Genomic DNA, 26,473 nt, shown 5'->3' on the forward strand with positions numbered 1-26,473 from the left:
GTATGTGGCAAAACCAAGATTACCCTTAAGCCAGACTTCTGACTCTAGAAACTATGCTTCTGATTAACCAATGAGTCTCACTGAGCTCCAGCATCTGAAGGGCTTCCTAAAAATACAGTTTTTAGCATCAAGCCAAACCAACTAATTTAGAATCTGAGAGGTTACGGATTAGAAACCTGAATTTTTAACAAGGCCTTCAGATGACTTTTATGCACACTAAAGTTTAGAATCACTGTGCTCTGTTGGAAGAATGAAATGAGACAAATATTCTATTTGTACTGCTTTGCCCCACATCTTGCAAATTGCTAGGCCCCTAAATTCTATAAATGCCCATTCTCTTAAACTTTGAGCTCTTAGAGTGATAGAGCAATCTAACACTTACAAAACAGAAGAAATCTCAGAATCTAAGACCTGCAAGAGGGTTAACCAAAAACACTTAGACAAACCCTTCCCCACGAGGAATCTCCCACCCACCCTCCACCACAGTTTGGTTTCAACCTAAGCAAGGGGATGAAGGGGATGACCTGAACCCCAACAACTCCAGGGACGTTAGGACTTGTTTACCACTTCAGGTAAGTTCTGGAGCCAGCCTCAACATTTGGCTCCACTGCTGAACAAGCCTGAAGTACACTCAGGACCTAAGAGATAAGCCAGAGGCCCCACACCCCATTCCAGCAACTTAAAGCAGCTAGGGCTTACAGGTCAGGGCCATTGATCCTCCAAATTTGGAAGCAGGAATCCTCCAAACAGGGACAGCTGGGATTGAGTCCATTATTTCCTGGGAACTAGGTTGGGAAATCTCCAGAGCAGAGGAACTGCATCTTGACATCAGTCGCTAAGGTTTAGGGTTGCCTGATAAAATTTCGGATGCCCACTTATGTCCCAAATATTGCACGGGATGTGCTTATTCTTTTTTTTTTTTTAATTTACTTTTAATAAGTCTTTATTTATTTGACAGATCACAAGTAGGCAGAGAGGCAGGCAGAGAGAGAAGAGGAAGCAGTCTCCCTGCTGAGCAGAGAGCCGGATGCGGGGCTTGATCCCAGGACCCTGAGATCTTGACCTGAGCCAAAGGCAGAGGCTTTAACCCACTGAGCCACACAGGCGTCCTGGGATGTGTTTATTCTTTAAAAAAAAAAAAAAAGTGTCTGAAGTTCAACTTCAACTTTAAGCATCCTGTTCTTTATTTGCAAAACCTGACAATTTACTTGTCAGGCCCCCGCCCCTTTGTAAGAAACATTAAACCAGTAGTATAGTTTCCACAAGCAACTTAAACATCACATTACAAGAAACTCCGGAAGGAGGCTATCAGAGGAGCTCTACGGGGAAGCCCAAACAGTTTTGTGAGCGTTCAGGGGTAGTGGGGTCACTTTTTAACTGTGACAGACTGGAGGGCTGAAGAAGGTCCTGTGGGAGACCCAGCCCTCTCAGAACTGCCTGTCTCCCTCACTGTCCCCCCAAACCTGTGAGCAGGATTACCGTCCTATTCCGTGAGCCCCCAGAGCGCCCTCGGTGGGCAGGCGGAACCGGGCTGGACTACCAGCCGGGTTCAGAGCCCGCCTCCGCCCCCCGGCCATGGCCACGCCCCACTTTGTTATCCGACCCTTTTCTGGGTCAGCTGGTGCTGGCGTCAGGCGGAGGGATGGGCTGGCTCAGCTCGACCCGGCAGGGCTTGTTTACTATGGCTGATGATCTGGAGCAACAGTGAGTTAATCCTGTGTCTTTCTCTTCCTCTCTCTCTCTCTGGGCCATGATCCCGGGACTGTCGGTGACTGAGGAACAGTTGTAGACACCTTCCCGCCTTTCCTTTTTCAGGTCGGCTTCAAGGGAGGGCCAGGGGTTGCGTTTGCTTGCTTTGCTTTTGCCCAGAAGAGGAGGCAGCAGAGCTCGGGGAGCGATGGTAGATAAGCTTGCCTACAGCTGAGTGACTCTGACTTGCCATGGTAGTCTTCGCGATCGCTCCTCGCTCCTCTGGTCGCGGTACAGAGGGGTTACACTTAGTGGTGATGGCCCGGATCCCCCCAAGCAGCTTGTGGGATGCGGGCGCGGGGGTAGCAGTTAGCAGTCAAGTCTGCTCGTCGAGATTCCCCAGGACTGTTGGGGGGTGGGGGGAAGGGCCTCTCCTAGCCGGGCAGGGAGAGGTCATGGGAAGAAGAAAAGGCTCCCGCGCTAGGATTGTCTGGAGTAATGGGCACGCAAGTTTCTTCGGCTCTCCACCGCTGAGACACTTAGCCAACCGCTTGCGATCCTAGTTGATAACGTTTTTAATCATCACAAGATCCTTAACGCCGTGGTTTCAGAATTACAGTTTTTGGGATTTGTTTTCACTGGCTCAAGGGCATCAGGTTTGGGATGCCACCTGTAGGTGGTGTGACTAGCAGTGCGCAGTCTGATAGAAGCAAGGAAAAGTTGCTTCCAGAAGAATGACTCAGCTCCCAGCCAAGCCTAGGTTTCACCAGAACAGGGCCTTTCCTGAATCCTGTGTTCCTGCTCCTCAGAGCTGCAGAACTGGCAGCTTGCAGCACTAATTAACTTTATGGCCGTAATAGCTTCCTGTGCTTGAAGGAACTGCTTAGGAAGAGTTTTGCTTTCTAAAGATGACCTTCCTAAAGGGAAATTTACAATGGCTACAATGACTTAGGGAAACACAGCTTAGAGCTGTTAGAGATGCAAGTAGCTCAGCTCCTTTTTACAGGTGAAGAAGTCAGGCCCATGAAAGATAGAGCAGATTGCCCAAGTCCCAGAGGTCCAGAACAGGCTTCTGACCCAACACAGAACCCCTTCTGCCTCACCCACCACCGGGATAAAAGCCCTCTAGAGGGAAGAGATCACTCTGGCCAGGCTAAGTTCATGGCTGAGTGGCTTCTCTGCCTCTTGCCTCAATTTCCCACCCTAGCCCTCACCTCCCCAACAGTAGTGGGGAGGTAACAGTGCAGCAGATACTATTTCCAGTGCTTTAGCTGTAACATTTTTGGTGAAGAGAGGAAACTAAAGCTCCTCCCTGAAGAATATCTGCTGAGCAGCCCATGATACTATTGGCATCGGACATCTTGCCTCAGCACTCCTTTGGGCAGGTACAAGGCAAGGTGGGTCCACATGTCATGGTCTGACTTGTCACAGCCTCTGATATAGGGGAGAAAGTTCATCTTTTAAGACTGGCAAAATTCTGCAGTTTTGGTGCCCATGCTTTAAGTCTACGATAAGGAATTCCAGTAGAGTACTACATGGGTTGAGTATCTTCATGGAATTGGATTGATTGCGACTGACAGCTCTTGTCTGGCAGAAGTCACAGAGACACCACTCTTAGCCGCAACCTCGGGATTTCTTATAGTCATTGACGAGTTGAATGGATGTAGGCAACTTACGACTTAGCTGGGGGAAAAGAACATTTGATGGGAGCTTATCTTATGTTAGGCATCATTCTGTGTGTTTCAGGGGCATAAGCTCATTTAATCTTTATACAGACCCTATGAAGTAGATACTGTTAACTACCTTTCTCTTAACGACAAGAACAGAGTGGCTCGGTAATGTGCCCAGAACCACATTGCTGGTAAGTGGCAGTGTCAGGATTAGAACTCTGGTCTTCTGATTTATTTCACACTTCCTTTCAGAAAACAGAGTGTGAACGTGTGGTTATATACCATGGGTTTGAAAAGCTGGCCTGGGGGCCCTGGCTGGCTCAGTAGAGCATGTGATTTTTTTTTCTTTTTTTTTTTAGATTTTATTTATTTGAGAGAAAAAGCATGAGCAGGAGGGAGGGGCAAAGGGAAAGGGAGAAGCAGACTCCCTGATGAGCAGGGAGCCCAAATGGGATTCAATCCCAGGACCCTAAGATCATGACCTGAGCTCATGGCAGACATTTAGCCAACTAAGCTACTCAGGTACCCAGGCATGTGACTTTTGATCACAGGGTTGTGAGTTTGAGCCCCACGCTGAGTGTAGATATTACCTAAAAATAAGTCAATCAATAAATAAACTTTTAAAATAATTCTCCTTCGAAAATGAAAAAAAGAAAAAGCTGAAGCTAGAACTTCCAGAGGAACGGTACAGAGAAACCTGGATTTGAGATGTGGGCTCTAGCTCTGCTTCTTTTTCTAACTAGCCACTTAGCCCACTTAGGCCTCAGTTTCCTCATCTGTGAAATAAAGAGGCTGGACCAGATGACTCCTAAGGAGCCATCCTAATCTAAAATCCTGTGCTTCGAATGATGTATTGGGATGTCCAGTGTGTGGCAAGAGGGATCGGTAATGGTTCCTCTCATTCTCTCACAGAACAGAACACCCAGCCTAACTATGTTCACAGACCCTTCCCATAGCTGGTGGTATCCATTCTGTAATCCCCTTTATTCAGGCAGAGTTCAAGAAAAGAGAAATATCACATATGATGGACAAAGAATAAAAAACTCACTTAGCACCGAATTTGTCCCAGGCACCTTCTGACCTGCCTTACATATCTAGATGCTCGAAGACCGGTTACGGTTATTTATCACACCAAAGCCATTTTGCTTGTAAATGACGATAGTGTGATGCAGAACCAGAGGGTTCCCCCACCAAAAAAAACCCTGGTGCTTTCAATCTCTGCCCTGCAGCCTTAAATTTTCTTGGGAATAAAAAAGACAACGGAATGGATTATCATCATTTTACTGTGTGCCATTGGAGGTAAGGACGTATGTGAACTTTGTACACATTTTGTAATCTGGAAAACAAGGCCAGAGGCAACCTGGCAAGGCAGTTCCAACAGAATTTGAACCCAGGTCTCCTGCCTCTGGCTCCCTTCCTGTCCCATCTTGTTGTTTCAGGCTGCACTGATTGACTGCCTGAGAGCCCAGCTGGGTACTAACCCCACTCTACTTCCAGGGGCTTGGAATAGGGCACACACAAGCCCCAAGGCCCTGCCAGGAGGGCAGGTGGCATGGGAATTTGTCCTACCCTAAAGGAACATACAGTCCTGGGCATGGCAAAAGATAAAGATAACTGAAACATTAGTTAATAGTTGGCTTTTTTTCACCCCTTGTGATCTTGAACATTATGATAACCAGTAACAAAGGGGAGTTACAAAGCCCAAATGAGATAATACATGTGAAAGAGCTTTGCAAACTGTAAAGTGGGATTCACATGGTGCCCTGAGTATCTGTTGAAACAAAGGGCATGTTGTTAATTGCCATTTGCTGGGGAAAAGTAACAGTCTATCAGGCAGCAGGGAATTGCTGAGTGCCATAGAGCTGGTCTCCTAAGCCTGGGGAACACCCTGATAAGTCCTGTAACTGTCAGCAAGGCTGGGAGCATCAATGTTGCCAGTGGGTATCACTGTGTTTCTTTGTCCCAGGCCTCAGGGCTGGCTGAGCAGCTGGCTGCCTGCTTGGCGCCCCACTTCCATGTCTCAGCTGAAGAATGTGGAAGCCAGGATCCTCCAGTGTAAGTAGAAGGGATGGCTGATCCCACCTCCATCAGGAGTCCCAAAGAGGATACAGGATATCTCCCCAGAGGTTCCTACACTGAGCCCACTGCTTCCTGACTATCAGCGCTTGGGGTGGAAGGAAAGGATGTCAGTGATCTGAGAGAAGATATTTGCATGGGGGACACCATATTGTATGATACTATTTCTCAACAGCTCCCGCCCTATCCATCATGCTAATTCCTGACACATCTCACAACTTCACTTCAAACCCAATACCAGCTATCTCCACAAAACACACACACACATACACACACACACACACACACACACACCACTACGCATTCTCCTTCTCTCCTTCTCCCCTGTTCCTCCCTTCTTCCTATTCTCCATCTTTCTTCTTCCAAACACACAAGCACTTCTCAGATTTACCACCTTCCTACCTAAGGCCCAGCATCAGTCCTGTATTCTCTAATATGACCTTGCTTGTGTACCATCCAGTTAGGCCCACCACTTAACCTGGCTGCTACTGTGACTTGGGATTCCCACGGGCCAACTCTCCTGGGCAGTATTACGTTGGGGCAGGGCATCCCATGATTGGCAGCAGCCACAGGCTCAAACAAGACCCTGGGGCCAGGTCTGCCCACATCTCCCTTATGATCCTCCCTGCCCCGGACCCACTGCCCCAGCCATGGATACCCTCTCTTCCTATGGGCCTGCGTGAGCACAGCTGCAGAACAGCCACAGCTTTCAAGCCTCCTCCCGGGGTCCAGGCAGCTGCTCAGTCACGTGACTGTTATCATACCCGCAGAGCAGCCACTGCCCACTGACTGTCTCTAAGAGGAATAAGCCTATGGCTCAGTCCATACCCATCTCCCCCTCTACCTGCCTCAGCTCCTGTCAGAAGCTATCCCCGCAGACACCCCCAGGGAGGATGCTTCTCTCCCTCTCTTGAGCCCCAAGCACATGCAGGTACAAGAGTAATGGATACAGGAGCTCTGTGAGGTCAGTGGGGTCACTCCCATACTGGGCCCGAAAGGCCAGACACACGAACTGGAGGAGTAAGATGGCTCCTCTAATTTCCTAGAGACTAGATAGCCTACGAATCGCACTTGGAGTTGATCTCTTGGGACATGTGGTCAGAGGGTTACGAAAGGAAGGAGGTGAGGATGGTTGGGATGGGTTTGGCAATGGAGACAGGAAGCTGAAGGACACATGACAGTGCTGTCAGAAAACAGTCTTCTTGCTCTGCCCTGCGTTCCCCTCTCCCCAGGCCTCCAGAACAAGTTCCTGGCCCGATATGTGTCCCTCCCGAACCAGAACAAGATCTGGACAGTCACCGTGAGCCCGGAGCTGAGGGATCGCACCCCCCTGGTGATGGTGCACGGCTTCGGGGGTGGTGTGGGCCTCTGGATCCTCAATATGGATTCACTGAGTGCCCGCCGCACTCTGCACACCTTTGATCTGCTTGGCTTTGGGCGAAGCTCGAGGCCAACATTCCCTAGGGACCCCGAAGGGGCCGAAGATGAGTTCGTGACATCCATAGAGACGTGGCGGGAGACCATGGGGATCCCCAGCATGATCCTCCTGGGGCATAGTTTGGGAGGATTCCTGGCCACCTCTTACTCTATCAAGTACCCTGAAAGGTAAGGAGTCACCCCTCTTGCTCATGACCTAATTCCTTATCTCACTGGCAACCTTCTTCCTGGGCAAGTTAAGGTCTATGGTTCTTCCAAGCCCATACAACTTGCCTTTTACTTTTTCTTCCTTTAGAGTTAAACACCTCATCCTGGTGGACCCATGGGGCTTTCCTCTTCGACCGACTGACCCCAGTGAGATCCGTGCACCCCCAACCTGGTTCAAGGCTGTAGTGTCTGTCCTAGGGCGTTCCAATCCCCTGGCTGTTCTTCGAGTAGCTGGGCCTTGGGGTGAGTAGCCTGCAGATAAAGAAATTTTCTCCTTACACCAAGGCCATTCCGTTCTAGAAGCCCCCTCCCCATTTTAGACAGCCCCACTGTCTAGACTCCCACCGTGCCCTCTTGTCCATGAGAACTAGGAATAGGCCTAGCATTGTTACTTATAGTTCTAAATCTGGACCAGATCTCTTTGTCTACAGTTTCAGAAGGTTCTTTTTTCCTTCATCCACATGCAAAAAGCTTTCCTATGTAGGGGACAGATGGAGTAGAACTAGACAGAACTGTGCCTTGGCTAGACCGCCAGAGAGAGAGAACAGGGCCACGAAGGGACTCGTCCTCTGCTGAGGTCGTAGGGTACATGTATGAGTTTATCGCAACCTGTTGGTGACTCACCGTGGTACCCGCCCTGCCATCAGATCCCGTCTCTGCAGCTCACCCAGCACCTGCAGGAGCCAGAGCCCCTAGCATAACCCACAGTGCTAGGCAAGCCCCTCTAAACCATGCCTATTCCAGTTCTGTGGGTGAGGAAAGGGAAGGAAAGGGGGGAGCCAGCCAGAGTAAGTAAAATTAGGAGATCTTGGCCTTCTGACCTCATACTGCCAGCACTCCTCCTTTCCGGGGGTCGGGGGAGGGGTACTTTTTAATGTGATGACGTAGAAAGCAGATTCCCTTTATAGAAAAGATAGGTGACCTCCTATCCTGTAATGATGGCTTTTGTATACCTAGTGAGGTATATGTAATGTAGCCAGTTACTGCAAGTTAATTACCAATGGCTGCATAAGAGTATCTCTTAAGGCCCTCCAAGAGAAACAGAGTAACTCAGGAAAAAGAGGAAAAATGGATTTGAGGAGAAGGTAGGAGTTTGGGAAGAAAGGAAAGTTTTTGAGACACACAGGTGCCAAAGAAGAATGATCAGAGAGCTGACCTTCCTAGCACTCACACTCCAGCCAACCCTCTGTAGTCCTTTTCCAGGGAGCAGCCCTGCTCTAAGCGTTCTCCCCTTCTCTGGACTTGCATCAGGCCCAATTCGTGCACGGGCCTCAGAGCCATGATGGTTGAGCAGCTGGCTGGCAGCCACGGAGGAAGGCAAGGGCCCAGGGGACCCCAGCTATGCCTCCCTCTCACACCTCAGTCCTCACGCATGGAGAGAAGACCAGGAGAGAGATCAGAAGTTGACCATTAGGCCCAATTTCTAGTCCATTGTGGGTGCCCTCCTGCTTGTACGTGTGCTAGAAAGGAAGGTGAAAGGAACAGATTGCTCTAAAACCACGGCCCAAGTCTGAGATGCTGGACTTAAGTTCACGTCTCCACTCGCATTCTATTACATACAGGCCTGCACTTGAGAGGACTCTGGGCAGGTAGTCGAGCTTCATCTGTCACCTTCAGAAGAGTAAAAGGCCCTAAGGGTCTCGGAGTGCCTGGCTGACTCAGTCGCTAGAGCATGCAACTTTTTTTTTTTTTTTAAGATATTATTTATTCATTTGAGGGAGGGGGGAGCACAAGCAGGGGGAGCAGCAGGCAGAGGGAGAACCAGACTCCCCGCTGAGCAGGGAGCCTGATGTGGAGCTCCATCCCAGGACCCTGGGATCATGACCTGAGCTGAAGGCAGATGCTTAACCGACTGAACCACCTAGGCGCCCTGAGCATGCAACTCTTGATCTTGGGACTGTGAGTTCAAACCCCACATCAGAGATATAGAGATTACCTTTAAAAAAAAAAAAAATGCCTAAGGGTCCTAAGGGTCTTAGAGAAGCAACATAGCTCAGACTGTTAAAAAACAAACAAACAAACAAAAAAGGCATCTCGGCCATGAGCTCTTTTCTTTTTTTCTTTTTTTAAGATTTTATTTATTTGAGAAAGAGCGTATGTGCAGTTGGGGGAAGAGGAGAGTGGGACACAAGCACTCCCACTGAGCACAGAGCCCAACGTGGGCTAGTCCCACAACCCCAAGATCGGGACCCAAGCCAAAATCTAGAGTCAAAAATTAGACATCCAGCTGACCGAGCCACCCAGGCACCACTCAGCCGGGGCCTCTTACAGGGCTTGAGATCCTCAGAGGAAATGAACTTGGGACTTGATGGAGCTGAGACTAAGCTGGTTCCATTGGGCTGTCTGCGGTCTTTGGTAACCAGCTGACTCCCTTGCAGTCCTCTGGGGCTCCAGACAGCTCACACAGTCTGTCCGCCACTATAAAGTTAAATGTACAGAGCGCACATACCCATGGAGAAATAACATTTGGTGTAAGTTGTTCGAACATGCACATGGAGGGGGGCGGTCTTCCCACACCACCACCACCCCTGTCCCCCAGACTGGCTACTCCCATGTTTTTCTCTCCCCTTCCAGGACCTGGCCTGGTTCAGCGATTCCGGCCGGACTTCAAGCGCAAGTTTGCAGACTTCTTTGAGGATGATACTATATCTGAGTATATCTACCACTGCAATGCTCAGAATCCCAGGTGAGGGGCCTCCCAGGGCCAGCTCGGAGTGGACAGGTGTGGAGATGAAACTCCCAACTGCTGGCCACACTCCAGAACTGTCCCAGGATCATTCTCTGCTGCATTTCTTCTTGCATTCAATTAGGGAAACACGGGCGCTAGCAGGCTCCATTATTTCCAGAGACCTCCCAAGGGAGAGGCACAAAGGGATGGAGAAGATAATAGATTGCTTAATCATGCTGCCCATCTCTCTAGAGGAAGACTCTTAACTCTTCCCTGGAGATAGGCAGTTAGCCTGGCAGGGAAGAGTCTGGAAAACATTTTAAAAGTTTGTTTTAATTGAAAAAGTGAAATGAATATGGTATTTTTTTAAAAGTCAGGGGGAAAAAAGTCTTCTCCATTGCAGTCTGAAGTTCCACTAATTCTGTTGCTATTTCCAGTCTGAGATACTATGTGACACTGCTTCAGAGAACCTCTTTGTGTATCTTCCTTCACACACATACGTGCCTATATCTAAAATACCTTCCTACAAATAGAACCGCAGATGGAAAGAATGTGCATTTTAAAATTTCATTATGTGCACCTTGAAATACTCACTATTGGGATAGGAATTCCTTCCATACCCTTTTGAATATTGGGGGGGGGGTTCCCAAAACTGGAGAAGTTTCAGTCTTTGACTGTTCACACAGCAGGCCCCACAAGCCCGCTGATCTGCAGTCTTGGCAGCTGAGAGGCGGAGAGGTTGTCTTCTACCCCAGGCAGTGCCCTGTGAGCGGCTGACACAGGAGGCTGTGTTGGTGGCACTCCTCTGGAAGCCTCACCCAGCCTGCTGGGAGGCGTGTGGTTCAGAAGTTAAGGTCACTGGAGCAGCAGCCCTACCCCGCCTCATTCCAGGCCTGGCCAGGTCACCCATGGTGAGCCCAAAGCTGTGAAGACAGTGGGGGTTGCATTGCAGCAGGTGCTGTCTGAGCACTAGCTTCAAACCCAGCGGGCTTTGGGGCAGCGTGGGAACTGTGTCCCCAGCATCCCGCAGGAGCTCAGCTAATTGAAGTGTCCCGCTTCAGCAGCGGCATTGAGACTCCGCTCAGCAGTCGAATCAGGTAGTCCCTGCTTCCTGCTCTCGACCCCTGTCTCAGCCCCCACCGGGCTCAGTGCCAGTCTTCCTACCCACTCAAGGCCCAACCCCAGCTCCCTGCTCAGAACTTCTCCAGTCCCAGACCTAGTTGTGTGGAATGAATGGCCTCCTGATGTCAGCCTCAGAATGTATAATCGTGCAACTCCTTCGGGTCCTGGGGGAAGCAGAGATGACATCAGTGGTCATCAGGCCTCTCCCCACAATGCCATCACTCAATTTTATAGCCGCCCACATGTTTCTGAGTTGTAACCCTGGCATGCTCATGGTAACTCTTACCCATTCCTTGGAAAGCATGAAATCCAGCCAGGGAAAAATATTTGGGGTTACCTACTTGGCTTCACCTCATCTTAGAGGCCTTGTGCATATTTTCATTTTCCTCAGTGAGTAAATAAAGAGGATATAATTCTCTAATTTGTAGATAAAAAAATTAAAGTGTATTCTGGTTACCTGGCTTGCTAAGAAAACAGGTAGGATTTGAATTCACATCTCCCTGACTCCCAAAGTCCGTAATTCTCCACCATGCTGCCATGTCTTATAGAGGAACTCTGTTTTTTATGGTCTGTGCAAAACTTAAGCTCACCTTTATCCCAGGGTACGATACAGGAGGCTGGGAGACAATATCCGAACAGGCTGGGCCTGGAAGGCAGCTGTCCCCCGAACCTCCCGTCCCTCCTGCCTCCCACAAAAACTGCAGAGCAGCCCAGAAGGTCAGCTTTCGTCTCAGCCTTGCAGACCCCTCCTGCCGCTTCTCAGTCAGCGATGCCTAAGGAAGTGGCCAGGGAGCAAGGTAGATTAGATCAGCCCTGCTTCCCCCACTGTGTCCTCTGGAGACCAGTGTTCCATTCCAGAGTCTCGTCAGGAAGCCTTTGGCACTGCTCGTGTTTGCTCCTCACAGCGCCCCCCACGTGAACCCCTCTTCTCTCTCTTCCACCCCCAGCAAGCTTAACTCCCTTTGCCCGTTCACCAGCCTTTCATAATTCTTGAGAAATACAAAGTTAAATAACCATATCATAGCTATTTATTTATTAAAAGATGTATTTATTTGAGACAGAAATAGCATGAGTGGGAAGGGCAGAAGGCGAGGGAAAGAATCTCAAGCAGACTGTGCCCTGGAGCAGGGAGCCCAATGCAGGGCTCAACCCCAGGACCCTGAGATCACGACCTGAGCTGAAACCAAGAGTCAGACACCCAACTGACAGAGCTCCCTGGGTGCCCCTTTATTTGTTTATTTTTAATAATTAGCTACGTAATGCCTACCTCCCTAAAGCATGAGAGAGTTGTGAGCACCGGCAGGGCCAGCACCACCTCTGTCTGACTTGGATGTCCTCACTCTCCACCCAGGGCACGACAGGGGAATATCTGTTGAGTAAATGTTAACCCATTGCATCTTTGGACAGCTGTCAGCGTCAGTTTTCCAGAGTGCGTCCCTAGCTGTCTCCTGTGCTGGGAGGTCTCGGCAGCTTGGGACCCGTCTCCTCGTCCCAGTATTTCCTGAGCCAGGTGCAGGGTCCCGGGAGGAGTACACACATGCCGGGGGTCCTGTACCCCCGTCTCCAGCCTCCAAAGAGCCAGCACGTGGACACCGGACGCAGCGGGGTTTACTCTGGGCGCAGTCTCACTGTGTTTTGCTCCTTCAGTGGGGAGACAGCGTTCAAAGCCATGATGGAGTCCTTCGGCTGGGCACGGCGCCCCATGTTGGAGCGGATTCACTTGATTCGCAAAGATGTGCCCATCACCATGATCTACGGGGCCAACACCTGGATAGATACCAGCACAGGGAAGAAAGTAAAGATGCAGCGGCCAGATTCCTACGTCCGAGACATGGTATGTTTGTTGGCCAGCCAAGGAGCTGGACTGAGGTAGAAGTGTGTGGTGAATGCCGGCACACAGCAAGGAACTCTGGGCATAGAGGAGCCTCGGGGTAGGGCCGGGGGAGCCAAGAGTCAGGGGGCAAGAGAGCAGGTGGGTTCAGATTGTGCAGTGGATTTGGAAGGCTTGACTCTGTGATACTGTGATTAGGGGGCTCTCCCTTCTGTGGCGTCCAGTTCAGCTGAATGACAGGTTCTTGTTCAATACTACCACACTGGACCCCCTGGGCCACCCCAAAACCAGTGCCATGAACAGTAGAGCAGGTGGTAGAGGCTGCCTTCATGAAGCCTTCCCTTTTTCTTGTCCCTCTCGCCCCTCATTTGCTAAGCAGTGTGCTTAATGAGGCTGGGGGCTACCTACAGGCCCTGGTGTACCAGACCCGTGGATGAAACAGGATGGCAGTGGGGCCGCATTGAAGGAGGTAGAGTGAACAGTCAGAGGAGAACCAAAATGGGATGCTGGGATTTGTTGACCCCCACAGGAAAGTGCTGAAATTCTAGGAGAAAGTTGGAATGTTATTTCTGATAAGTGCTCCCAGGCGATGGGCAAGCAGGTCTACAGGAGAAAGAAATGGTGTGCCAGCTGCCTAGTGCTTGGAATAAAGGGCCTTCCCACCTGTGTTGGGCTCCTTCTCTCCCCACAGGAGATTGAGGGTGCTTCGCACCACGTCTATGCGGACCAGCCACACATCTTCAATTCCGTGGTGGAAGAGATCTGTGACTCAGTTGACTGAGCTGCTGCCCCTGGAGGAAGAGGAGAAAGCCAGAGAGCTGCTCTCGCCTCCCTGTCCGCTTACTCGCCCCTGTGTCCTTTCCTTACCAACTAACATGTGCCAGCCAGGCAGTCTTGGGCTGTCCCCAGGGCAGGACCACAGTGAAGAAGAGCACTCCCGAACCCACACGAAGGGTTGGAGGCTGAAGCCGCACGAGGCCTTGAGCACCCCACCCCGGGGAAGAACATAAAGGGTTGCATAGTGCCACCCATTCTCTCCATGCCAAGTTTACCCAGATGGTGGTTGTGACGGGATCGCACTGAGCCACGTTCCCTCCCCGTGCCAAAGGTGGGGGGTGGGGGGCGGCCTCTTCCCCCGGGTGAGGGAGAGGCTCCTGGCAGCCTTTCCCAGCTCTGGAATGCTTGTGGGGGTAGGTTCCAAGCAAAAGCATCCTCCTACGTCACCCCCAGCCTCCATTCCATGCCAGTTTTGTCCAGAGTCTGGTTGGGAGCTAACTACCAACTAACTACTAACTTCTTAACTACCAAGAGCAGGTCTCAGAGTGCCCTTGACCTGTGAGGTCCCTCCCACGACCTAAGAAGTCCTATCCAAAGCGCTCATTAACGGATGAGGAACAGGCCAGGGCAGGACATGGCTGGCCCATGGTGATACAGCTCTGCTCCGGGAGAGCTAAGGCTCGAACCCAGGTCTGCTGACACCTAGTACCCACTGCAGACTCCATTTTGCTAAAGTTCAAGGCAGACACCATTGCCATGAGGCTGGTCCTAGTCACTGGCCGAGGGTAAGCCCATCCCTGTCCCACTTTCTAGCCCCATTGTGCAGGCGTGCTATTGTCCGGCCGTGTGTCTCGGCCCTGGCTGCCTAAGCGGGGGACACTCAAGTGCTTCCTTCCCTGCCCCCTCATCGTCCCAACTGGGAGGCCTCTTGGCCTCCCTCTGTGCCTTGGGCCCTAAAGCCCCACCTGTAGGACAGAGCAAAGATGGCCCCTGGTGGAGAGATAAGGGAAAGGCCCTTCAACCCCAGGGCTGTGTCTGGATTCCTTGTCCCCACTAGTATCCACGGAGTTTTTCTACCCTGCCCATGGTCTGATGAAGAGCCTCAAGCCAGCAGTTCCCTGTCCTCATCAGCCACAGGATGGTTCTCACTGCCTGGCCCTCTATCCCTGCCATCTGTCCCATGGTCTTCAGCTCCTCCTGCCCCCGACCTACCTGTCACTGTCTCCCAGGGGCTGGTTCCAGGTGCTGCTCTGAGGTTCTGGGCCGTGGGCTGGGCCTGGCCCCAGAACCAGGGCAGCTTCTGTCTGCCCCTTGAGTTTTGTAAAGCCGACCCTTTCACCAGAATAGTATTAACTCCTGGTGCTTTGTACTACTGGTCCAGCTGCCTTGGGCTCCTTTTCTATATTAATAAAGAAATGCGTAAAAACTGGAGGCAGTGATGTTTGAAGCTCTGACAAGAGTGATGGGTGGTTCCTGAGTCGGAGAAGGGGGCCAGAGAGCTACCTGCTTCCACGCCACCCCCTCCTGTTTTTTTTTTTTTCCAAGATTTTATTTATTTATTTGGCAGATAGAGATCACAAGTAGGCAGAGAGGGAGATGGGGTTGGGGTGGGAGGAAGCAGGCTCCCCACCGAGCAGAGAGCCTGATGCAGGGCTCGATCCCAGGACCCTGAGATCATGACCCAAGCCGAAGGCAGAGGCTTAACAACTGAGCCACCCAAGCACCCCTGGAAGTTCCATTTTCTGCTTACTCCAGAACCACTTCTCTTTGGGAACCTGCATAACATGCTGACCCGATTTTCTTGAACCCAACACAACGCAGACACATTCCTCAGGACCACAAGCAAGAAGAGTCTGAGAAAGGACCCCCACAGTACCCTGTTTACATTCCAGGCCCACACACACGTATGCACGTACACACACACACACACACACACACACACACACCCCACGCACACACATTCCATCTGACTGGGTCATTCCTAATGTTCTCAGGGCTGGGACTAAGAAATCACTATGACTCTCCCACTTGTCTACACCTTTCCTGGTGGGTTCTAAGGATTTGGGGTACCGTTCACTCTATAACTTGAGTTGCTGAAAGGCCTAGCAGTCTGCAAGGAGAGATTCCACAAACAGACATAGAGGACTGAGAAACCCAAGATTGGGGAGGTCCTTCCCTATTCAGTGGCTAGCAGGGAATGTGCTAAATTTAACTTCCTTCTTGGGACAGACAACAAAATATGCGTGCTAAAAATGCAGTCTGGTTTTGTTGCCAAAAACATGGTGAATACATCTGTCTGCTTTGACTATCACACTGTCAACCCATGAGTGCAGGTGCATGCAGTTCAGGACCAGAAAGAAAGTAACCCTACCGGCTGATAGCAAGCACAAGTTGCCATGGGCAGTGAGAAACGTCACTCCTCTCATCATATGACCTTCCAATTCGTACAGGGTCCTCCTGGATAGGGTCTGGAAAGTCCTTTTTCTCCAATATCCCTCCCTTCTCTGCCTTCCCCCCAAAGTCTTCATCTATCTTGCAGAAGCAAGCCAGACATGAGATTTTTGAGGGTCAGAACTGAAGCCCATCCGGATGAAATAGCTCAAAACAAACCATCTTTTCTCTTGTGAATGTCGACTGTTCTTCATAGCATAAATTCAGCATTATTATGCTAGAAAAGTCTTTGTCTTTATCCTACTAAATATCACTCTTCAGGAGAGTTGAGGAGAAAAGACAATCCCATCCTGATATTTCCACAGGAATAATGCGTCCTTTGGTAGAGTACCCGGGAGGATTGAGTTTCATTGATGCCAACAGAGGCACACAGCCCTCCCTCCAACCCAGGAGGATGAGACCCTATTCTTTTAGTTGGTAACTCTGTAAGGGGATAGGAGGCCAGCCCTGGCCTTGTGAATGATTAAGATCCTTCCCCAAGTTATTCTGAGGCCTGAGATAGAGCTTGTTGTAATTCGGCAACCTCATATTTTAATTGAGCCATCTGAGAACAAATTATTCAAGCAAAAGAAACCTGGGACATGCTAGTTACTACAGAGGACTCTGAAGGACTTGTGGTTGTGGTGATATTTTCAACTACCCAATTCGAAGAGTGACTGGAAAAGAAAGAGCACGAGGCTGGACAACCTGACAACTAAGGCTAATGTCACAGACCAGGATTGTGAGGACTGCTTGTGGCCTGTGACAGAAGATTTATGGGCCTCTGATAAATGACAAGGGAACTAACACAAAGCCTGGGCATCATAGACCTCCTAAAATTTCGGAGGAAAGGGAAAAGCATCCAAAGAGAACTGCAAAACCATATATTCTATCTGTGGTTTCCCACATGGGTCTGTGGACTGGAGCTGGATTTCAGGTCTACAATGAAATAACACCTTTTTTCGATATTAATAAATTTTGAAATTAATTAATTTTGAAATTAAGTCCTTTCTAGCCTTTTCAGGATGAATTTATTGTTCTTCTATGAAAAGATAATGATATTCTAAGATTGTGTGGGGGTGGGAGGAACTGTCATTTCTTGTTGCCAAACACATTAATTTGGGGGTTTTTCTCCCCAAAATTTTAATTAATTTTAGTAAAAATCCTAAAGTCTGGGAAGTGCTATATTATAGAAGACCAGAATGGGGGGCGACTGGGTGGCTCAGTGGGTTAAAGCCTCAGCCTTCCGCTCAGGTCATGATCTCAGGGTCCTGGGATCCAGCCCCGTATCAGGCTCTCTGCTCAGTGCGGAGCCTGCTTCCCTTCCTCTCTCTGCCTGCTTGTGATCTCTGCCTGTCAAATAAATAAATAAAATCTTAAAATAAAAAAGAGGAAGAAGAAGAAGAAGACCAGAATGAGAATTTGAATTTTATCACAAGAAAATAAATAGATTATAAGGAGCTTATGACTGGTGGATGACCCAGGAAAGATAACAGGGCTCAGAGGAAGTAGATCTAATTACAGTTTTCAACAGTAGTGTATATGTCAAAAAGGAAATCACAAACCTTCCGAAAAGAAGCATTTGGCTGCGGATAAAAGAAGAAGCGAACAGGAAATAAAACCTGGTAGGAGTACAGAATAGATGTTAAAATAAACAGAGGACATGGGCAATGCTTTTTTAATTCAGATGATAAATGTGATTTAAGGCAGGATACAGCTGTGCCAGAGGTCGCAAGCATCAGGACATCAGTTCTTTTTGCTAGAAGCAGAGCACCTAGTACATTTTTGCCCTGCTAACAATTTCACTTGCTAGAATGTTGAAGGAAGATGGCCAGATGCAATTTTTACGGATTTTGAGAAGTCAGATCTTAAAATGTTCCAAGGAAAATTACCTAAGAGGCCCGAAAGGGACAGCAAGCTCTCAAATGTGAAGTTCTAGTAGTTTTCTCCCAAAGGATCCTGCTGAGGAAGGAAGGAGGAAGGAGGGCTTCACCAATCAGGAAGCAGCTGCACACTCTGTCTTCTGATGTGATCAAACTGTGGGCAGAGATGAAGGTCACATCTCCTACATTAAAAAATGAACCAAACAAGCAAAGCAGGGACAGTTTGTATGAAAACATTCAACTAAAATGAATGTTTTAGTGGGCTGGGTGCTCCGTTTGAAGCAGTAAAGAATGAAGCTGCCAAGAACCCTAACATAATGGAAGGTAAATGAAACCTGCATTCATGGGGGAGACTCAATTAGGAAACCTCATTACTCCCTGATCTGAGAGGAGATTCAATTCCGAGAACATTTTGCCTTTTTTATGTGAACAAAACAATTTCATTGTTAAAAAAAAAAACAAATACTTTTTAGAAAAAGCATCCAGTGCTTGTTTCGGCAGCATACATACCAAAATTGAAACAATACAGAGATTAGTATGGCCCCTGGACAAGCAAATTTGTGAAGCAATTCATATTTTTAAAAGAATTAATTACTTAAAAGCCATCCATAATTTACTATGCAGAAATAACCACATTAAACATTTTGGAATACACACACACATACACACACACCCACGCCCCTAAATGTTTTATCTTTGTGTATAGGATAAAAAATATGAGTAAGTAGGGGCACCTGGGTGGCTCAGTGGTTAAGCCTCTGCCTTCAGCTCAGGTCATGATCCCAGGGTTCTGGGATCGAGCCCCACATCAGGCTCTCTGCTCAGCGGGAAACCTGCTTCCTCCTCTCTCTGTCTGCTTCTCTGCCTACTTGTGATCTCTGTCTGTCAAGTAAATAAATAAAATCTTTAAAAAGTATATGAATAAGCCATTCACAAAAGATATACAGATAGCCAATAAACATATGAAAAGATTTCAACATCTCTAGTAATACAGTAAATACAAAATAATAATGAGATACTACTTTTTACATGAATATTGTCAGAAGAATTTTAAGACTGACAGCATCTGGCAGCTGAGTGGCTCAGTCAGTTAAGCTTCTGCTTTTGGCTCAGGTCATGATCTATGGGTCCTGGAATCAAGTCCTGCTGTGGGCTCCTTGCTGTGCAGGGTGTCTGATTCTCCCTCTGCCCCTCCCCCTGCTTGTGCTTGCTCTCTCTCTCTCACACTCACTCCCCTCTCAAATAAATAAATTAAATCTTTTTAAAATAATAAATAACTAAATAGATAAATAAGATAAAATGGCATACACCTTGAGCCATGAGTCCTAATAGTAGGAATTTATGCCAATAAATGTTAGCACCATTTAACAATCTGTGTCCACTGGCTATAAAAGTGACATATAAATTATATTATATGGTTTTATAGGTACTGACATGGAAAGACATTTTATTTTTTTTTTAAGATTTTATTTATTTATCAGAGAGAGAGAGGGGGAGAGAGCGAGCACAGGCAGACAGAATGGCAGGCAGAGGCAGAGGGAGAAGCAGGCTCCCTGCTGAGCAAGGAGCCCGACATGGGACTCAATCCCAGGACGCTGGGATCATGACCTGAGCCGAAGGCAGCTGCTTAACCAACTGAGCCACCCAGGCGTCCCTGGAAAGACATTTTAAAACATCAAGTAGTAAATAATTCATGTAACCCCATTCCATTTTTGTAGAATAAAAGCTACTTCTGTGTGGATAAATAGATGTATGTCCTATAAGCTTAAAATATATTTAACAATTTTTGTTGTTACAGAGTGGATGGAATTGGCTGGTGAGATTCCCATGTTTTACTTACGCACTTCCATCCTGGCTAAAATTTGGCAATGAGTGTGTGTTTTTACAATTAAAGACAAAAAAAGCTCTCCAGTCAAAGGTGATCCTAATTTTGATTTACATTCATGATGTCGGTTTCAGGGGTGAGCTCCCTTAGGCAGGAAGCAGGTCTGCTTGCCTGGCTTTATACATGGTCTAGCACAAATATGTACCTGGAATTGACAAAGCATTATGGAAGCAAAGAGCACTGTGGGACTGGAATCCCAGGGCCAGTTGTATTAAGACAAATGCCAAAAAAAAAAAGTCTTAAGTCAATCAGAGAAAGACAATTATCATATGATCTCTCCAATATGAGGAATTTGAGAGGCAGGGCAGGGGGTAGTAGGGAGTAGGGAGGGAAAAAATGAAACAAGATGGGATCATGAGGGAGACAAACCATAAGAGACTCTTTTTTTTTTTTTTAAGATTTTATTTTTATTTATTTGACAGAGATCACGAGTGGGCAGAGAGGCAGGCAGAGAGAGCAAGAGGAAGGGAAGCAGGCTCCCTGCTGAGCAGAGAGCCCGATTTGATTCGGGGCTCGATGCAGGGCTCGATCCCAGGACCCTGGGATCATGGGATTATGACCCAAACCGAAGACAGAGGCTCTAACCCACTGAGCCACCCAGGAGCCCCCATAAGAGACTCTTAATCTCGCAAAACAAACTGAGGGTTGCTGGGGGAGGGGAGTGGGAGAGGGTGGTTGGGTTATGGACACTGGGGAAGGTATGTGCTATGGTGAGTGCTGTGAAGTGTGTCAGCCTGATGATTCACAGACCTGTACCCCTGGGGCAAATAATACATTATATATTAATTTTTAAAAAGAGAGGCTTAATTTTTGCTGCTGCAAATAAACAGACTTCCTCCCTCTTTCTTTTCTTAGACATTTTCTTGAAAAAAAATTGTAAGTTCTTTCTCAGTCTTTTTGAAATACATTCTATAAATCTTTTAGAAATCTGAATGAGCCTCTGGCCATTTTTGTAATCCACGGTGTCTTTCTTTTTTTCTTTTTTTTTTTTTTTTTTTTTTCAGAATCTTAGGAAGATTTTATTAGAAGCCTTCCTGCAAGTTGGACCAACGTGCCCTGTTCCTCGGGTGGGGTCAGGGCGTGAGCACCTGCTGTGCGCAGGCACCCCCCTCCCCACCCCACAGTGTCTTTCTTAAGGACCTGGAAACCATCTCCTTGAAGTGCCATCTTCAAGAAAGTGCGCTTCTCTCCTTTGCTCCCAAACAACCTCCTGTTATTAAAGTCAACTAGCTAACAGATGCTCATCCCAATTACCGAGTGATTATGGGATGAACTGGGCAACAAATGGTGCTATCAAGCCCTCTTACCTGAGGACTAGTTTTTGATCTTGACAAAATGTGTACAATTCTTCTTACCTGTTGGAGCGGTAGAAAAGGGTGGGATTTCTTCCTCTCTCTGCAGTCTCTGTAGAGGGTTGCCTGGGATGCTCAGCATGGAACAGGGACGGTACAGGGCTGCAAGAGCTCCTGACTCCAAGGATCCCAAACAGACCAGGTTCAGCTTGCTGCTGAAAAAATCCAAGGTCAGAGAACCAGTGCTGGTGACACAAGAAAGGAATTCATTTCAGTGAGGCCAACACCAAGAAGACAGTGAACCAGCACTAGTATCTCAAAGACGGTCTCCAAAGTGCCGAAAATCAGTTTATATAGGGAAGGTGCGGGGCTAAGTGTGGGGTGAATAGGTGCAGGTGGGCAGTGAAGGCCAGATTGATCCTTGTCTTGGAGTCAGTCACAAGTGGGATCTTGCTGGCTCAGGAAAGTCCTCATTGCTTGAGGGGGTAGTCTTCCCATGGGGTGACTTTGCCCTCAGGGTCTTCCATCTGAGCCAAGAGCCGAGCTGGAAAGAAGAACCCAACTAGAAAGTTTGAGGTCAAAATGGAGGCAGCCGAAGTCCTCCTCTTTCAATCACATTCTTACTCATTAGTCAAGTTGTTTTCTTTCTCTTCTGCTTTTGGGGCGAGGTTATTGGGCTTGGCAGGGAACCTGAGCTGGAGCCAAGAGTCAGACGTTCAACTGACTGAGCCACCCAGGCACCCCTTTTAATTATTTTTTTTTTAATTGGGCCCAACCCAATGGCTCAAGTCCAAGCTAAGATTTCCATTTTTAAAAAGAATTTACTAAACCGAACACAGCTTCACTTTAATAACATATTTTGGGCATATCTAGTGGGAGAAAAACTAATGGAGGTTCCTGGAGAAAAATGGCTGGGAACCCAAAAAATTAAGACCCAGTCTTCTGCCTTAGTGGCATTTGCTGTTTCTTGGGGAAGACAGACCAGCACACCAAACCCACAAAAGATGAAGAGGCCTAAAAGGAAGATTGGTTTTCTACTGAGAATGGAAGTGCTTGGCTAAAGGTTCCCAGTAAGGATTTAGAAATATGTTGCTGATAAAGGATAATTGGAAGAAAGGCAGGCAAGGACAAGGGGCCCTCGGCCTTCAGAGAAAACCACCCTTCAAAGGATTTTGTACCACCCTGGGGAGCCCTCCATCCTTTCCCACCTGATAGATAGGTGACCAAAAATCTAATTGGGTGACAGGCCACCAACAGATTATCAGATTAAAACAGCCCACCAACAAGCCCATAAAAACCCCTAGACCTAGAAACTCTGGTGGCAACCCTCTCAGGTCCCCTCCCTCCTCAGGAGCTTTGTACAATACTTTAGCTATCCTTCAATAAGCTCCGCTCCGCACCACTCTAGTCTGGTCTACCTCATCATTCTTCCAAGCAGCATGACCAAGAACCTGAGGTACCAATGGAGCAAAAAACTCCTGTAACATTACTACTTTTACATCTAAACCCTGTCTGCTTTGGGAGGATTGTCTGTCAGTTCAAATTTTTAAAATGTGAGAACTTTCAATGCAATTAAGAGCTCAGATGCTGAATACAGAAATGGCCAACAACCAGACCACATATGATAGGACAACTCGGACCCACAAACTCTGAAGCAGCTAGGCAAGGAGAACAATCTACAAGCTGTGCAGTAGTCAGCCCAGAATGGTCAGGAAGGAAATGATAAACAAAATTCTGAACAATGGTTATCTCTGGGGTGGGAAGCAAGGCATAGGAATCGATAGGAATCGGTATATTAGTAATTCTTAGTTTTGGATTCGGGTAGTGGGCTCAGTGGCATTCAGTATATTGTAAAGCTTTATAATTTAGATTCTAATAAATATTGTGTTAAGTGACAAAATTTCAACTGAGTAAATTTTATAGATCCAGTTGTCTTTATTAAATGATTCATGAATCTAGTAGCAAGTAGACAGGAGTCTGAAGGGATGCACAAAATGGAAGGTTTTTATAGAAGGAAGATGAGGAAAGAAAGTTATTAGCAAAAGCAAAGGATTATTCCAGGCAAGGCCACTATTCCTGATGGGGAGAAGTAAGGGGCCTTGTCACACAGATTACCTCATCCTCCTAAGAGAGACGGAGAGGGCCCATGTGGCAGACTCATTGGTGCTCAGTGAAAAACTCCTGACTGACTGGGCAAGACTACATCTCTGGGAGAGGTTGAAACTGCAATTAGATTAGGTATCAAGCCATGGTTTGGGGACTTCATCTAAATGATACCATTTGGGGTCTGCAGTTTTCTTTTTAACATGTTAAGTATATTCTTTAGTGTATGCCAAAATTTATATTTAAAAAGATAATATAAATGTATGTGTATGTAAAGAAGATAGGGAATATGCCAAACTATTAACAATGGTAATTATTTTTTTTAAGATTGACTTATTTCGGGGCACCTGGGTGGCTTAGTTGGTTAAAGCCTCTGCCTTCAACTTGGGTCCTGATCCCAGGGTCCTGGAATGGAGCCCCGAGTTGGGCTCTTTGCTCAGTGGGGAGCCTGCTCTCCACCCCCCAACCTACTTGTGATCTCTCTGTCAAATAAATAAAAAATCGCCTCGGTGGCTCAGTTGGTTAAGCAGCTGCCTTCAGCTCGGGTCATGATCCCAGCGTCCTAGGATCGAGTCCCACATCAAGCTCCTTGCTCGGCCGGGAGCCTGCTTCTCCCTCTGCCTCTGCTGCCACTCTGCCTGCCTGTGCTCGCTTGCGCGCGCTCTCTCTCTCCCTCTCCCTCTCTTTCTGGCAAATAAATAAATAAAATCTTAAAAAAAAAATCTTTTAAAAAAAGATTCATTTATTTCAAGAAAGAGAGAGAGAGAGAGAAAGAATGCCTTCATGTGAACAGTGCGTGAGCAAACAGAGGGAAGGGAGAGGGAGAGAGAATCCTGAAGCAGGCTCCTTGCTGAGCGGAGAGCCCAACTCAGGGCTCAATTCCAGAACCCCAAGACCGTGACCCAAGCCAAAATCAAGAGCTGGCCACCTAACTGACTGAGCCACCCAGACAGTGGCTATTACCTACCTGATGGTAGGACTCTAAGCTAGAGTTATCCTTAAATAATATGTATGTGTAATTTAATTGTAGCTCTGAGGGGTAGGAGGGAAATGTATATGAGCAAGCACATAATAACAGCTGACTATGTAGAGGGGTCTACAATTGATTTGAGTCTTTGGAGATGGCAGGAAAGCATCAACAGCCCTTGCTCTTCAAGACAAGTGGAAGAACCTGAGTTCAGGGAAAGTCACAGAAACAGAGGAAAAAATTATGGGAGAGCAAAATTACTTTCATAGGATATTTGCCCTGGACCATTAGTCTACACAGCAAACCAAATGCCAAGGAAATGGGTAGATTCCCGGGGTAAAGTCAAATAGGGCTCAGATAACCAGGTGGCAGGGCTGAACACTAGATAGAAGGGACCATGTGCTTGCCAGTACCAAGAGGTCTAGGGACTGGACAGGAAAAACAGAATACATCTATAAAGGAAAGACAGTAAAAGTCCTGACGACTGAAGTAACTTCTGCTCATCCCAACCAAACCAGAATTCTGTATCAGCCACTTCCACTTGGAATCTGTCCCCAAGACCTGTCCCCACATCCGTGCAGCCATGTCGCATGGACAATCTCTCCAGCTAACTTGCTATGCACAAGGATCTTTCTTTTTTTTTGAAAGCTTTATTGAGATATAATTTATAGACCATACCATCCATCCACTTGAAGTATGCAAATCAATAGCTTTAGTACATTCAGAGTTGTGCATTCATCACAACAATCAATTTAAGAACATTTTTTATCAACCCCCTCTAACCTCTGATAATTATTAATAATTATTAATTTACTTTTCGCATCTGTGGGATTTTCCTAGAAATGGATCATATATCACATGGTCTGGCTTCTTTCAATTACCCCAATGTTTTCAAGGTTCATTCATGTTGTAGAATGGATTATTGCCAAGGATCCTGAAGAAAGAATGTGGAAGAAGAAAAGGCCATGGCCTCAGGGAGAAGCCCTGACCCACCTAGGTATGGCAGACACACTAGCTTATACACACACACACACACACACACACACACACACGGCAATTACTAAAAGCAGATATAGATATCTATCTATATCTAGATATCTAGATAGATATCTAGATAGATATAGAATCTATCTAGATATATCGATATATCTAGATAGATATAGATAGATATCTAGATAGATATCTAGATAGGTATCGATATCTATAGATATCTATCTATATATCTGAGTAGGGTACCCAAAGTGGGACTTGATCCCAAGATCATGACCTGAGCCAAAGACAGAGGCCTAACTGACTGAGCCACCCAGGAGCCCCTCTGGATAGTGCTTTGTCCCCTCTCCTGCTAGCATATTCCCTGCCCCGTCAGTCTTCTGTCCAATACCTGTAGCCCAGTCTTCATTGCTTCTTGGGAAGAGGAACACCTCATTCACCTGATGGGCAACAATTACCATTCTGCTTCTCTCATTTACTCTTTCCATGTGCCCTCAATCCAACATGTACCACCTCCCCATCAGATTTCGTCAGAGACTGGAAGGCCAAGTGTCCGTAGGGCTAAACTTCTTCTGGAAGTAGAATCCTGCCAAGGGGCAATATCACTAGTGCACAGAGAAAACTCTGGACTTGGAGCCAAGAGAGCTGGTGTCAAGTCCTACCTCTTACCATCCTTACCATCACCTCACGTTTCTGGACATACGCACATGAATCCTCACCTGATAATCAAGGATAATATTATTTTCCCCATCTTTCTCATAGCCTGGTTGAGAAATCAGAATGGAAAATAATTCATATGAGGTACCTTATAAAATCACAAGATGTTGCCATTATTTCTAGAAGCTCTGCTATTCTGTAATTTTAGCAAAGAACAGATTCTGTTTTCCTTGTCCCTACTGAGATATTGACCATCCCGCCCAACCTACCAATATATCTTGTCAGGCCATAGTGCCCACTCAATCAATTGTTTTCTCCTTGGACAGCATACAAAGGGAAAATACTCCTATACAGGAGAATTTTGCTTAACCCTGCTTGCCTAGGATTCCTGGAATAAAGAAACCAACGCCCTGTCCTCCACCATCTGCATTCTACAAAAGGATCAGTAATACTCAGAACAACTCTCACAGATGGAACTCAACAATACTCATATTTGCCTAAATGAGGCAGACTGGCCAGTCCCCAGCATGTCGTGCCCACAGGGTATTCCCAGGCTTGGGCACTGTCATGCTGAGGTTTCTACTGCCACAGGCAGACTCTGCACTCTCAGGGCCAAAAGGGACAACACAGAGGAATGGTCTCCTGTTTGGGGTCATGCTTGGACCCCATGGTGCGGGGGGAGTGGGGCAGGTTTGGCTCAGGTAGGAGCATGCACTTCCTGAGAAGGATACAATCATAGGGAGTCTTCAGGGACACAATTTACAAAGCTATCTCTGAACTGCCACTGCC

General features: G+C 47.5%; 1 protein-coding gene and 1 pseudogene across 6 annotated transcripts; both read left to right on the forward strand.

Annotated features, from left to right (window-relative positions):
* The first annotated feature begins 1,597 nt into the window (after window positions 1–1,597).
* On the forward strand, window positions 1,598–21,008 carry ABHD4 (abhydrolase domain containing 4, N-acyl phospholipase B). 6 transcript variants are annotated; one of them, XM_004755369.3, is made up of 7 exons: window positions 1,598–1,704; window positions 5,326–5,414; window positions 6,668–7,040; window positions 7,168–7,322; window positions 9,654–9,765; window positions 12,517–12,703; window positions 20,680–20,996. In XM_004755369.3, exons 1-7 carry the CDS (start codon window positions 1,643–1,645, stop codon window positions 20,809–20,811), a joined length of 1,110 nt encoding a protein of 369 aa, XP_004755426.1. In that variant the 5' UTR covers window positions 1,598–1,642; the 3' UTR covers window positions 20,812–20,996. The 6 variants fall into 6 exon arrangements, with proteins under 6 accessions (XP_004755426.1, XP_004755429.1, XP_004755431.1 ...); XM_004755372.3 differs by lacking the exon at window positions 20,680–20,996 and adding an exon at window positions 13,392–14,903 and having other exon boundaries at window positions 1,599–1,704; XM_004755374.3 differs by having other exon boundaries at window positions 1,697–1,815; window positions 20,680–21,008.
* LOC123388383 lies at window positions 18,276–18,370 on the forward strand (annotated as a pseudogene).
* Window positions 21,009–26,473: the final 5,465 nt, after the last annotated feature.

The sequence above is a fragment of the Mustela putorius genome, unplaced genomic scaffold (genome assembly GCF_011764305.1).
Source record: "Mustela putorius furo isolate JIRA1106 unplaced genomic scaffold, ASM1176430v1.1 tig00003898_pilon_pilon_pilon, whole genome shotgun sequence".
In the NCBI taxonomy this organism is placed as follows: domain Eukaryota; kingdom Metazoa; phylum Chordata; class Mammalia; order Carnivora; family Mustelidae; genus Mustela; species Mustela putorius.

Bases quoted from the DNA above. Each gene is read 5' to 3' on its own strand.
- ABHD4 (XM_004755369.3), top strand. From the start codon at position 1,643: ATGGGCTGGCTCAGCTCGACCCGGCAGGGCTTGTTTACTATGGCTGAT. The intron at 1,705-5,325 runs GTGAGTTAATCC...TCTTTGTCCCAG, and splicing joins GCTGATGATCTGGAGCAACA to GCCTCAGGGCTGGCTGAGCA. The intron at 12,704-20,679 runs GTATGTTTGTTG...TTTTTTTTTCAG, and splicing joins ATTCCTACGTCCGAGACATG to AATCTTAGGAAGATTTTATT.